A 14642-nucleotide genomic window follows, 5' to 3' on the forward strand; every position below is an offset into this window, starting at 1 on the left:
TTCTTCTCCACCACTGCAAAACGCTGCCGTCACTATGTTTACATACGAGAAAATCCGCGCCACCCAGCGGTTTATAGATGTACTGCAACAATTATTGATGTGCTGATGGGCTGTTTAAAAGTGAACATGATGGAGAAAGCAGAGCTCACATTTACAGAACTACATTATACACCATCAGAAAAGGCTGTTAGATACAAGAAATTATGTATAAATATTATGAAGCTGTGAATGCCCTATAATTGCTCTACATTATAACCAGGACCCAAGCGACAAAATAGAACAACTCGAATTAAAGCTGCAACAAGGAGTTTTTAACTTGTTATGAAACAGTCTCAGTTTATTACTGATGTATCAAGATTGGACTTTCTTTATTATTATTCTTAATGCCTGCCACAGGGTCAGATTCTCAGTGAGATCAGATGACATGAGCCTGTGTTTAGGCAAAATTACAGTGAGTAGTACCTTAGGAGATTTTTATTTTGATAATTTATTTTAGATGTTGTATTTTGCAGATAAAATGGTGGAAACACCACTGCTTTTGTCCACAGGGGCCTCCAGAAACAGCGCAATATGTTAAAGTTCCTTGTAGTAGCTTTAAGAAAAAATCAAATATGCGTAAAACGCTACATATAAACTAAGAAAATCTGCATGTTCTGTAAAATAAATCATATATACAACACATCATACTCCAATACTATATAAACCTGTGGCAGTTTTACGCCAGTATCAGGCAGATGTTGCTGTTCAACTATTATATCAGTCTGGCTGTAATGTTAAACTTTTTTTTTTGTATCACTATGCATCACTTTTAATTCTCATAACACCTCCTCCCACAGGTTTAGCCCACACACCAAGATGGTGAATAGACGACTACTGATATAGGCTGATTCCAAATGTCCACCCTCAAGACTTTTTGAAAAAAGATGAACAAATTTCACATATCAGCCATTTTGACAATACAAAGTACAATGTATAATTTATACTTAAATTTCTTGAGGAAATACTTTGCAGGGTAAAACTTTTTAAACTCTAATCTTAATCCTAAAGGAGGTGTTCACCCAAAAATGAAAAGTCAGCCTTTATCTAACTGAAGGTCGAGTTTAGTTTTTTAATCCACAAAACGCTGCTAGAGTTTCACAGGAAAACAGCACTGCAGAATCTTTCAAAGCAAGCTAAGGATCAACATTGAGGATTTAGACTAAAAACATTGTGTAAATGACAATGTCAAGTCGACTTGGCACAGTGGAGCTTTAGGAGACTACACCAGACAAGCGGTATGTTGGTGTTTTATGTTTGTTTGGAAACTGGTCTCTACCTTCAATTGTTTGGGAGATTCTGCAGCGCTGTTTTCCTGTGAAACTCCAGCAGTGATCTGCGGACTAAAAGTAGTAGTACAATCGTCTTGATAATTCTGGACATCAGCATCACCCCCAAAATCAACAAATATACTTTATGGCACCTGAATATTAAAAAAGCATAACTGTTACTGTATCATCATCATCATCATCATCGTCATCATCATCATCATCATCATCATCATCACTATGGATAGGCCAACAAAAGCAGCAATGAATTGGAGACAGGAGGAGAAAGATGGAGACAGGGATGAAAGAATTCTTTTACCTGTTTTTCATGCCAATATGGGCACTTAAGCTTTGGCCAGATGGTAACAGCTTGTACTCTGAATTAAGGGGACAGACACATTCTGAGCAAATGGCCATTGCTTTTTAAGTATCTGCTTGTTGAATATGCGATTCAAACAACTGAGCAGTCTGAGCAAGGGCATCCTTCTCTTTAGTACCAAGGTTACCAAAGAAGCAGATAATAGAAAAAGAGATAAAAGACTCAATAGAACAGTGTTATTGGAGTTTTATGAGAGCGGGCTTCAACATTTTACACCTGTCCCAAGATCGTGGATGGAGAGACCACTTAGAGTTTCTGATTTTTCTTTTCTGGCCTGCTTATCTTATAAGGTCACAGCAGATGTCCCCAGATCCACTGTAAGTCTTTTCATAGAACTGCAGCAGACATTCGAAAGAACAACCTTAAGGTTATATTTTTTCACAAACTTTAATAAAGTTGCTGAAGTTGGCCAGGGCTTTCGAGACTGGCACAAATTATGCCTTCAGCAAAGCTGTGGGAGCTGTTGGCGCCACATTAGAATCAAACCACCAAAATCCAAATATATCAATTATCTTTATTACATGGCTAAATACTTAATCTGGATTTGTCAATTACAGTGTTCTGAGGTTTGCTGTTTCTTTAGAGCAGACCGTTGCTATGTATAACAGACCGTTGCTATGAAGACCAGGCTGTTGCTATGGACAGTTTTGATCATAGACTCCGAAGGAGAAATACAGTCATTTTTGAATCAACAAAATCCTTTTCAAAATCAATATTTTGTGTCCATTTATTGATTTATTTTGGAGCGTAACCATGTGATAAGCAGACGTCACATTATTCCTTATAAAATCAGTGTAACTTGATTCAAATGTAAGTAGTATGCAATTCATTAAAACTGTTATTGGACATTTTTACTGGATATCTCAATTCACTAAATGAAATGTGGCATGTAAAACACAATCCCATTTATGCTGATGCCCTCTATCGTACACCTTGCTATTTCCTTTTAGGTGATGGAGGCTACCCATGCCTTCAAAAACCAATTATGATCAGGCAGCCACTAAGGGATAAAACCCCAGCAGACACCAGGTTTGGGCTCGTCCTGTCACGACCTTTGACTGTACAGCAACCGTGTTTAAAACTTAGGAGTATTTGCTCCGATCCTTGCTTGTGCCTTTCTGCATGATATATGTGTCATGTTAGGAGATACCAGGTGGAGGGACATTCTGACAGAAGACCCCGGTCCTCCAGAACCACGAGAGCATGTGGACTTCAGGTAAACAAGTGGATTGTCTGCTTGGTTTTCAGCAGCCAATCATTATGCCGGTGTGTAAGCTGTGTGATCAGTTTTTTGTGTGTGCATTGTGTAATGTGAGGCAAATCTAAAAGAAACCAGCTTTGTTTTTATGCCATTTAATTTTTAATTTGTTTCAGCAAGATAACTGAGGTTGTCCTTTTTTCTTTTATATAAAAGAAGTGAAGAAACAGTGATGATAAAAAAAATTAAAATCCAAGGACCACAACTGTATTGACAACAAAATAAAATGCAAAGCTTAAAAAACACAAAACTAAGTCGACTATGTTTGTCGACAATTGCAAAAAATAATCTCTTTATTGTCAAATAAGGAGATTAATTTGTTTAGTTTATCTTGTCTTTTCTGTTCTCTCTTTCAAGTCCACCAGCTTCCTTTACCTCTACATTTGTTGTTCTGTGTTTTCACTAAGAAAATCCAGTGTTTCACTGTGTCCTCTGTTTTTACAGGACACTCTACTAGATGCAATACAATACTGGTGCAATATCTTCACTATCTATCATTGTGCAATATTTTAGTTTTATACCTTCCACTACTTTTGTATTTATTGTTCTTATTATGTCTTTGTGCAGAGTATTTTCATTTTCTTATTGTATATATATTCTTTGTAAATGCACATTTTATTATCTTACTGTAAATTTGGTCTTATTATTATTATTGTTCCGTCTTCTTATCTAACTTACTTTTTTCTTTTACTTACTCTTTTCCTAACGGAGCTTCCCAGCAAAAGTTTTTCACATGACCGTACCTGTATAACCAGTGTGACAATAAACATCTTTCAGCCAACAAAGATATTTGAATAAATAGCTGTGGATCCTGTTCAGGGTCCAGAAGTTTGTGCTACATTCCTGTTTGTTACTCGTGGCGCTGTCCATGGCAGGAAAGAATTTCTAGCTTGCAGCTGTTACGTTTCCACCCTCTCTTCCCGTGCCAGGTTTCAGAAGAATGAGATCCTGTTAAAACAAATTATTAAAACAAGGAGGTGAGAACAAATTATGAGCAACCCCTTTGAGAGACCCCTGATGAAACACCTTTTTAACATTCAGCAACCACCCAGCGTGAAAGCACTTCAGTCACCAAGCATACAGTGAACAGGATATCAGTTTATAGCTAGATTTGTTGTTTTACCCCATATCTCCTGTAAGGTTCTCCCAACTCCTTTTGGCTTTGCTTGACAGAAGACCATTTAGAATCATTTGACTGAGAATTTTTGTCAAAAGTTTCTGCAATATTCCACAATAATCCTACAGAAATTAGTGTCTCTTTAATTTTCTTGTGATATGCATAGAGAAATATGTGCAACTAAGTCATTTAGGATTATTATGACTATGATCTGTGAAATTCCCTGTTGGAATGCGTCACATTTGTGAAAAGGTGGTCCTAATCCTCATGCAAATTGTCCCTGCTGAAATGTTATTCATATATTTCTATACTATATGTAGGGTACACACACCAGACTATACAGCTAAATAAATTAAGTTTTACTTACACTGGTGGACCTTATTTTGTTGTTTTCTTCTCTGCCTATAAGGTATATTTATCATTATACTGCACAGCTGTTACAGGGTACCATCACGAGACCACAATAATAAAATGCATTTTGATTAGCAGCACTGTGGCTCAGTGGGTAGAGCTGATCAACCACTATAATCGGAAGAATGGCGGTTTGATCCCTGGCATGTCGAAGTATCCTTGGGCAAGTTACTGAACCACACATTGCTCCTGAAGCCACAGCCCTCAGCATGTGAATGCAGAGCCACGGCAGCCTCTGCACTTAGTGTGTCAAAGGGTGAATGTGACATGTGGTGTTAAAAGCACTTTGAGTGGTTGCATTTACCAGACAGGTCCATTTACCATCACCATCCATAGCCAATACTTCCATATTTTGTTGTGCTGTGGCTGGATAATATTTCTGGCCCACATTATTCAAGTAACATTTTAGTGAAGTTCAGCACTGTTTTACACATTCATAATGAATTCTTTATGTTTTTGAGTCAGCAGTTGGAACAATGTCAGTGTCACACTTGTATTGCATTGAGGTAAATCAGTGAAGTCTGAATTCTGCTGCACCCCAAGACCCAGAAAGTCCACTTGAGGCCCCAGTGGACTGGAGGAACTGTGCAAGAGCAGAGAAGCCCAGATTCAGCCACACACACTTAATGTAAAACCTTGTATGTTGATGCAACTGTACAGAACAATCCCACTATTGTAATACTTCATTCTACCACCAGATGTTGACAAAGATGCAAGGATTCTTCATATCACAAAAAAAGACTAGATGTTTTTGATTACATTGTAAAAAAAAAAAAAAAAAAAGTTTTAATTGGATACTGGTGTTATTGAAATGTTCTGCATCCACATTATAAAATCTGAATCTGAGAGTGAAAATAATTGTAATAATACATTAGAATTAACTGCATAATACATTATTGCAGTTTTTGAAAATGTTTGCTATTGCAAAGAATATGTTTTTACACAAGGCTTGAGGCATTAACATGTCACCTAAGCTACTGAGAGAAACAACTCAAAAGTACATAAAATACAGACAATTTTTCAAGACATAAAGAACATAAAACATGTACTTGTCAAACTACAAGCACTTTACATAACACACAATATCACAGTAAACAGATGCTGACAGCCCGGTATCACAGTGATATCTGTGACAGTAACTGTAACTGTGTTTTCACTAAGGGTTAAACATGCTGCCCCTGCTGTACACATCAAACTCCTTGTAACGAAGATAATCTTTCAGCCTGGGAGGAAGAGGAAGGAAGTTGATGAAAACTGGGGCTCTCAGGCGCAGGTGGCTGAGATGCTCCCTTATCCGCAACCGACACAGGTGTTTTAAGCTCCGTGCGTTTCCTGGGTGTAAATAAAGTCAGTTATAGGACCAATATGTAACAGCTGTGAGTTAAAAAATGAATACATCAGTCCAAATAGCAAGTTGGAGCCATAGATGGTTTATTAATTATAAAATTAAATTAAAATAATTAATATGAATAGGCTGTTCACAGACTCTGGGAGCGCAAAACAAGCGCAAAATTGTAATTAGACAACAAGTGACGACGAATTCTAAACTGTAAGTTGATCAGCTGTGTATAACTGTCAGTTATCTGTCAATGTGAAGCTAGTCACTTTATCCAATTAATTAACATGTTGTTCAATTTATTTATTTTTTTAAGTCAAAGACTGGATATAAAGTCAGAAATACAAGCTCTGCTGACAGGTGAAAAATGTGAGAAAAAGTGAGATCATCCTTACTTTGAAGGTGACAGATCTCCTGCCACTGTGTCTGCTCCTCCAGTGTCTCCTTAAGTTTGGTGCAGAAGGAGACTTGATCGGTGTAGTCGAGCATGATGCGCACCACCTGAGCAGATAAGTGCTTAAGCCAGGCCACTGTTATCACCTCACAGAACTAGAAAGAGACAAACAGAGACATGTTGCAGTCAAAGCTTGAAATAAAGTGTTACTCTCCTGCCTCTCCTGTAGAATTCATTCATTTGTTTACAATTCTTTACACCATTTTTCTCTCAGACAAGAGTTGCCTCACCACCATGTCTTTGATGACCGAGGTCGTCCAAGGAGCGTAGTCATGAGAACTGTCACCATAGGGACAGTCAAAGCAACGCTTCACATCGTATCCATGGTTAAGAATCATCCTCAGCATGACCTCATCTTTCAGGGCGTACTGCAGTGCTGAGGGGAAGTGGGTGGTGTTGACGCGGGAGTAGTAGTTTACATTTGCCCCAAACTTGAGCAACGTGTTGATCATTTCATAGTTGCCGTGTCTAAGAGCCACCTGGAGACAGTTGATTGGATCCTGGTTCACCATCGCCCCGGCCTCTAACAGGAGGCGGGTGCACTGAAGATCATCGTTGAACACAGCAAAGTAGAGGGCAGATCTGCGCTCATCGTCATAGTTGCGGCGCACCCTCGGGTGCAGCATGAAGTTTGGATCATGGCCGGCTTTGAGCAGCATCTCCACACAGTGGGCATGTCCTCCAGCGGCTGCAGAATGGAGAGGACTCATCCCACTTTCCTTCACGGCGTTCAGCTTAGTCACTGGGATGAGGCGCTCCAGAGCCCTGTCAAAGAGGAGTCCTAGTTTAAGAACATGACAGTGGTTCAAACTGTCAGTCATTATAATGAGAAACTTTCTTGAGATAATGACTTAGATACTAACTCAGTATTTTTGAGATGGATAAGTTATTATTTCAAGAAAGTTTGTCATTACAGTGACTTATAGGATGTTTTTTTTTTCATCACACTGGCAGAGATGGGATTCCATAAAACCTAATGTGCACAAGTGGGAAAGTTAAATGTTGCAACATAAACATTCCTCACAGTATGTGTCCATGGTAGGCCACACGGTGGATTGGCAGGTGTCCACTGTAAAGAGGCTGGTTTGGATCTGCTCCATGGTCCAGCAGCAACGAGATTACGTCAGGGTTTCCTGACGCTGCTGCTTCAAACAAAACAGTGCCGCACTCTGATTCACACCACACATGGGCTCCTACAAAATCAATACAGATATTATAAGATTCTATATTTAACAGATTATTTCCTGGAAAACAGTATGGAAAGATTGATGTGTTAGAAAACTAAGGCAGATATCCATACAGTCTTGTATGCAAACTGATTTGGTAAAACTTTATAATAACATCACTAAAAACTTCAAACTTTAGTTAATAGTTATTTTACTGTTAAACAATAAAGCAATGTTCATATAAGCTTTATAAACAATTTAATGACCATTATCAACCACCAAGTATTATAAACATCAGTTGCAACTTTACAAAAATCATCCAGATACTGTTTGTGCTCCCTCCCAGCTCATCAAATACAGCATGTTGATCAGTGCTACGCTTCAATTATGATGCTGTAGCTACCCTTCTCTTGCATAATTTTTGCACATCCAGGGCTTCACTGTCAAATTAGTAATAATAAATATACAATGTGTGGGGTAGACTTTCAAAATAGGGGCACAAAAATTACTTAGGAAGTTTGAGGAAAAGATCATAAGTATGTTACAAAGGTAACGTAATGTACAAAGGTTCTGCACGTCAACTTTGCAATAGTCATCCAAATAATTATTTCCAACAAATTATTAATCATTAAAAATGTCTTCCAAATATCAGGTCTATCTCTCTCTGTAATGATTTGTCAAATGTTTTCAAGTCATTTGATGATTCTTAACAAATACTTAAAATATTAACAGTGAAATAACTATTAAAGTTTTATTTACACCTGAGAGTATAGACCCTAGAATGGCAGAGACACACCATGATCTTTTCCTAAATCTAACCAAACTGTGACTGAAAACTAAAAGTATTAATTTAAAAAGATAAAATAATATGACAACAAGTCTAGAAAATTAAAATCAACACTCAAACCTGCATTTAACCCATTCATCCACCACAACCTTCTGACTACAAAGGTTTTGTGGCTCTTTATTTGTAAAACAGGTGGCCAAACATCAAAAACCCAGTAGCTATATAACTGATTAGCTGAGTAATAGTATGCGGCAATATTCATGGTGCAAATAGACACTTTGGTTTTTGTTCTCTATTACTAATAATAACTAATTTATTATTACAATAAATTTCAGCTCAGCTAACCAAGTGAAGTAGCGGAACTCATTAAGTACTTCAAGTAGTGGAATACTTTTAAAAATTATGGTGGAAGTTCACCTTATCTCATGTACCTTTCTGTAGCAGGACCTCCACCACATTCAGATGTCCATTCTGTGCAGCCAGAGCCAGTGGAGTTTTCTTTTTGATGTCACATGCGTTGGGGTTGGCACCAGACTCCAGGAGCAGATAGACAAAGTTCTCCAAGCCTAAGAAGGAGGACTCATGTAGAGCTGTCCTGTTCAGTGGTCCTGTTTGGTCTACTTTGGCATTGTAGCGAAGCAACAGTGTGGCCAAGTCATACTGGTCATTCAGAATAGCTAAAAGAGAAGAAAATAATTTTTAAAATAGCTGCTATATTTAGGTCTGTAATAAGAGGTGCGTTTTGCATTCAGTTGTCAGGTACCTGCCACTAACGGCGAATCCTGCTCATCATTCTGGAGATCAGGACTACAACCGTTCTGTAGCAGGAATGTGGCGTTCTCTCTGAGTCCATGAACCACAGCCAGAAACAGCGGTGTCTCACCCTTTAGAGTACGACACTGGGCTGCACCTGGGGCTGATGCTGGAGCCCGAACACAAAAATACCAGAATTTTTAAGGGGCAGTTCACCCCAAAATCAAAAATACATATTTTTCTTCTTACCTGTAGTGCTATTTATCTGTCTAAATAGTTTTAGTGTGAGTTGCAGAGTTTTGGAGATATTGCCATATAGATGTCTGCTTTCTCTCTAATATAATGGAACTAGATGGTACTTGACAATCCAGACAATCCAGACTATTCTGAGGAAGAGGCTTGTATGTGTAAACACCTGGACCTGCGGTGGCTCGCATGTGTTTGCTGCCCACACAAAGAGTGTTTTCGCTGCACCACTGCTCCTGCCAGCCCTATCTTTCTACACTGAGTTTGCAGAAGAGTTGTAAAGAGAAGAGCTGTAACCAGAAAGCGGTGTGATTTTTTCCCAACTTGTTCAGAGAGAGAGAGAGAGAGACCGAGACCAGAGTGCTGCCCCTCACCTGACTTCTTCATGTTTGACATATTCTACAGATGTAGACATTAAAATTGCAGTGAAAGGTGTTATGCTGCTGATATGATGTCAATATGACCATCAACAGATCACTATCACTGTCTGCTTTTGCGGAAAACTGTGCACATCACGCAGAAAAAAAAATAGGCGAGACACTGAATCTTTCGAGGTGATTTGTAACTATCACTTTGGAAGAGTTAAACATTAGAGTCATACTTTAATAATATTATATTAAAATGCTAAAATAATGTCACTACCTGAGAATATGATCTCGAGTATCTTTTTATTCTTTTGCGCTGCAGCCTCATGCAGTGGGATCCATCCTCGTTCATCAACTCGGGACAGTGTCTCCGGCTGCACTGCCATCCTGTTCAGTGCATCTTCATCACCTAAATATGAACACATTAAATCAGAACGTCTGTAAAAATGAATGACAACCTGCATCAACTTCAGCAGGTTTAACTATCACATTAACTCACCCTCCTTGATTGCTCTGAAAATCTCATCAGGGTCTTCACTGGGTTTCAAATCACTGAAGAAAGAAATAAAAAGGATTCAAATGATCAAGAGAGACACGCTGCACAGAAAGATATTAAGTACTGTGCAGTTGGAGATTAACCTGGGATTCAATCCTTTGAGCTTTCTATATTGAATCAGACTTTGCTCTATTATGTATTGCGTTGCCTCATCTTCGTCCAGATCATCCTCCGATTGATAAAAGTCATCTTCTATTTCTGTGTTCATCTGTTAGTCCAGGCAGGCTCCGTGCAAAAGAGGTTGCTCTGCATGGGGAGACACAGCCATAAGGTAAACAAGACCATTAAATCTGGTAGCTGAGAACGAAAACACCACTGAATACCAACAGGGAAAACTGATCTAAAATACAGTGCAGCTGAACACAAAATAGTTGCAGGATTAGATGTCAAAATGAGTTTAGTGACATTAAAATTCAATCAAGATACTGAAACTAATATTTTTCCCTTAGAGCTTTTAGCTTTCCAGGCACTTTGAGAGCAGATTTCCTTTACAGTATTTCTTTCTCTGCATGGCCAAAACAAATGCATGGAGGTTCCTTCTACAAAATCAGAATAAGAACTATTTCACTCATCCCAGAGGAAAACTGGGTCAAGTTAGAGTTGCTTCCATTCAAAAACAGAAATATATAAGCATAGAGAGACCATAAGAAAATAAAAAAGATCTGGATTACACTATAATATACATTATGCAACAAAAAGAATGAAAAGTTGAAAGATATTCTAAGAAATATCATAAAAAACATAAACATAAGGACACATAAAGACATTTTAACAGTATCACAACTACTATTAAAAGATCTGGAAATTCAGCAGTTACAACCCATCCAAGTCCCACGAGTCATCTATACTGCAAACTCCACACAAATCAATCTAGTTTGTCTCAAGATGCATTATTTATTTATTTATTGTCTGGTGTTTACCTTCAGTCAAATCGCTGTGCCTTCGGTGGCTTTTACAACAGTAGAGCCAGTGGGCTCCTCAGTACCCACACATGCTGCAGCTATTTTTATCTCCTCCACTATAAATACCAGATCACGGGGTCTTCACAGCCAGTGCCTAGCTCTGACCCACTGAGCACGGCAACAAGTGACACCATTCAGCTCATATGCACATTCACTCAGGACAGAAGTAGAGTTGTCATGGTACCAGGATTTTAAACTTTGATACCATGAAGTGCAATAGAAATATATCGTACAGTACCTTAAAATGAATATACTTAAGTGAAATGCAAATACATCAAAATTGTATTTAAGTAGTATTTTCTTTCTTTTGACAACCTTACATGGAAGCCATTATTAAAAAACACCACAGGTTAACTTTGGCAGTAACATCTACCATAAAACAGGCAAAATATAGCATTTGGATTTCATTTCAGATCATTTACACTTGAGCTTTTCATCAATTTGTGCAATTAACTGAGCACATGCCCCAAAGAGTGTTACTGCACTGTATCTTAAATTGAAAGTACAGATGCTGAGATTGCTCATTGCTTGTTAGTGTGTGTACAACACAAATTTCCATATGGAATAGTATATCAAGTTAGTTTTTTTCACTTTTTATTCAGGGATCATTCGAGTGTATTTTATCCATATTGTTGCTGTTCTGTTTTGTGTGCTAAAGAACAGCAAAGTCAGTATAATTGATGTAGAGCAGCAGATGGTCTCCTACATCCTACACATTCATAGCTTGAAAGGTAATCACAAGTCTGTAGACAGAATCAGCTCACAGTGAGGAACTAAGAGGCAAGTCAGTGATGAACAGATTGAGGAAAAGGAACAAAGACCCCAACAGGTCCCAAAAGGTTGAGCGCGTAAAAAAATATTTTCGCAAATAAATAGCACTTTACAAGCAACATCATCAAGCTTTTATAGCGACGCTAGTTTAACATCAGGGTTCCTAGTTATTAGTGTTCCTGGTTCCCATTACAAGCCATCTGTTTGTAATTTTAGATTTTCTTTTCATTTGGCTTGTGGCTATATTACTGACTGTAATTCTAAAGCAACTGTACACAGTTACTCAGCTTGATGCTTGGAACTGGTGTAAATACTCCAAATATATAAGACAGTTAAATCAGTAACTGAATAACAGTTGCTGTACACTTGGCAGATTATGTTACTGTACTGTAGGTACTGCATGGGGAATAAACATGCTAGTTGTGTCTGCATTTAATATGTTTTTAAGGTTTGTCAAATGTAATAAAAACCAATGTATTGCACTCTTTTACTTCATTCTTTTCTTTTGAAAAGTCACAGTGTATCTGAAGTACATTTTGGTAGTTCCATAGGAATTTCAGAATCTTATACTTTTGGAGAAAATTATGTTGAAATACTGTCCAGCTTGGTATTTTGTAGGACTGGACTATAACCAGCGAACTGAAAAGAACATCATACACCATTCAAGTTTCCTCTCCATAGCTATCCACAAATATATTCTATCCGTGGTTTTGAAACACATATTCTGTGGTTGGTTACAAACAGGTGTTATGTTTAATTTTGCATAGTGAAAGAACAGATGACCATAAAAGGCATCAAAGTGTTTAATGTGCCACAGTAAGGTGCTTGAGTCTTAAATTGTCTGTAGTTCAGTCATCAAGCTGGCAGAGCATGGCCACGCCACGTTTGATCCAGTGCTGAGGACGCCTGCTAGTGGACAACATCATGGAAATGACAAAATTGGTGGAGTGGCCTGTGGTAGAGAGGGTGCCCTTCCTCTCACTGGTCTTGTACAGAGGGCAGACAAGCAGCATCTGAGGTTGATCAGTGTTCTTCTTTTGAGCTGCACAGGAGAGAAGGAAGCGAAGAAACAAAGACAATAGTAAGCAGAGAGTCAAGACGATTAAGAGAATGAACAATAATTATAGAAAAAACAGAAATATCGTATCGACCAACATTTGCTGCAGGTAATAAACTTACTATCATAGTAAGTGTCTCATACAATCCTACTTCAAATAATCCAAAATGACCCTTTAATGCCATATATTTCATTTGTCATACATTTGGCAGTGTACACAGTGTGGTAATACTTACTGGGTTTTATCCAAATTATGGGCATCGAGTCAAATAAGACTTTGGGATGTTGTTCAGCCAGAACTCCGCTGATGATACGGACACAAACAACAGTCAATATTCATCAAGTCTCATTGCACTTCACTATGATAATCATAAGTAGCTGTTTGGAAGATGTACCTTCCTTTATCCCATCGAGCTCCATCCAGAAACAATCCATTAACATAGACACCATCCTCAGGCGATGTGTCTGACTCATCAATAGGAAGAACCTGTAAGATAAAACTACAGATCAGTAAAGCCTTAGGGCTATGACAAGATCACTAAGGTGAACACAGAGGGATTACAAAGTGTGTGTGCCATTTGACCTCAAAATCAAAGCCTAGCAGGTCAATGGGGACATGGTATTTCCTGGCGTAGTTCTGCATGGCCCCAGTTAGGAAGGCCTGGGTGAAGAAGAAGCCGGACAGCCAGAAGACGTTGGGTTTACTGGTGTCGTACCAGTCCTACAGACACACAAAGCAAACATGAAACTGTAATTGCAATAACAAACTTAACAACGCTTCAATATAATCATAGTTCCTTCTCCTGTTCTTCTAAATTATCTTTATTAATCAGTCTCACCTGCAAAAACTTGAGCCTTGATAGAAAGTCAGTAATATAGCTGCCCAGAGGCTTGAGGCTTGGGTAAGAACGCTTTGCCCATTTCTCAGGGACCTTGCCCACTATCAGACTGCCTGCCACCGCCTCCAGCTCTGCATCCATCACCACCAAACCTTTGATGGCCTTCAGTAGGTTCTGTAGACTCACAGAGATTGTACTACAAAGCCTGAGAAAGACAAAAAACAGTAGTTTAGTCAGGTGATGATGTGCTGTATGTCTTAAAGTTCTGCACTGTTTTTCCATACGTGTTGTAGCGCTCCATCTCTTGGACAAGCACGGTGTTCATACTCTCCTCATAGAGCACTGGGAACTTCAACAGAGCTGCTTCTGTGTCAAAATTAGCTGGAAGCTGTGGGAAATAAACAAGTCTGCAGTTAAAAATAGACAACGCTGAACATGCAAATTATAATCAAGGTAAAATAAACACCATCAGAAAGTGGCACCTTACTGGAAAGCCACACCTGCACTGATGCCATGTGTATTTCATTCCAAAAAATTAAATCCAATCATTGAAAAAGGTGTTTAGTGCTTCATCTCACCTCAGAGCTACAATAACAGTGTTTTGAGCTCAGTGCTAAAATCAACATATTAAGAAAGACGCTGATGTTTAGCAGGTATAACGTTCCCTGTGTGTTATTATTTTCTATATATTTGCAACCTTTTTAGTGTGTTTAGTGTGTGTCTTTTTGATTTCTTCATTTATTTTAAAAAATCTATCCAATTGATTATATTGCTGGTTCTATTATCCATTGTGTTTATTCCATTATTTGCTTTTTACGTTGGATATATGTGCCTTCATGTCTTTCTTACTTCTGAGTCAGACATAACTAGACTCGTTAGTT

General features: G+C 38.3%; 2 protein-coding genes across 3 annotated transcripts in view; both read right to left on the bottom strand.

Moving 5' to 3' along the window:
- Positions 1-3759: 3759 nt before the first annotated feature.
- Positions 3760-11267, bottom strand: asb14b (ankyrin repeat and SOCS box containing 14b). Its single transcript, XM_084720903.1, has 11 exons — positions 11053-11267; positions 10216-10378; positions 10076-10128; positions 9854-9985; positions 8976-9134; positions 8644-8889; positions 7284-7452; positions 6490-7024; positions 6201-6354; positions 4961-5801; positions 3760-3889 (listed from the first exon to the last, which is right to left on the bottom strand). Exons 2-10 carry the CDS (start codon positions 10338-10340, stop codon positions 5626-5628), a joined length of 1749 nt encoding a protein of 582 aa, XP_084577029.1. The 5' UTR covers positions 10341-10378; positions 11053-11267; the 3' UTR covers positions 3760-3889; positions 4961-5625.
- An 815-nt stretch (positions 11268-12082) lies between these two features.
- The window catches only part of dnah12 (dynein, axonemal, heavy chain 12), a 28337-nt gene continuing 25777 nt past the window's right edge, over positions 12083-14642 (bottom strand). The window contains exons 68-73 of one of the 2 annotated variants that reach the window (XM_084719987.1): positions 14046-14149; positions 13762-13966; positions 13506-13643; positions 13318-13409; positions 13159-13226; positions 12083-12907 (exon numbers count right to left, since the gene is read on the bottom strand). In XM_084719987.1, coding sequence (XP_084576113.1) covers positions 12714-12907; positions 13159-13226; positions 13318-13409; positions 13506-13643; positions 13762-13966; positions 14046-14149 — 801 coding nt within the window. In that variant the 3' untranslated portion in view covers positions 12083-12713. Of the gene's footprint in view, positions 12913-13151; positions 13227-13317; positions 13410-13505; positions 13644-13761; positions 13967-14045; positions 14150-14642 lie in introns of both variants that reach the window. The other variant, XM_084719986.1, reaches the window with a different exon arrangement.

This window comes from Lutjanus erythropterus, chromosome 6 (genome assembly GCF_056507025.1).
Source record: "Lutjanus erythropterus isolate fLutEry1 chromosome 6, fLutEry1.hap2, whole genome shotgun sequence".
In the NCBI taxonomy this organism is placed as follows: Eukaryota; Metazoa; Chordata; class Actinopteri; order Lutjaniformes; family Lutjanidae; genus Lutjanus; species Lutjanus erythropterus.

What these genes read in the sequence shown, in the direction of transcription:
- asb14b (XM_084720903.1), bottom strand. Translation starts at nt 10,340, where the DNA reads ATGAACACAGAAATAGAAGATGACTTTTATCAATCGGAGGATGATCTG. An exon ending in CTCAAAGGATTGAATCCCAG is followed by an intron (nt 10,129 to 10,215) that starts GTTAATCTCCAA and finishes TTCTTTCTTCAG; the next exon opens with TGATTTGAAACCCAGTGAAG. An exon ending in TTTCAGAGCAATCAAGGAGG is followed by an intron (nt 9,986 to 10,075) that starts GTGAGTTAATGT and finishes GTTCATATTTAG; the next exon opens with GTGATGAAGATGCACTGAAC.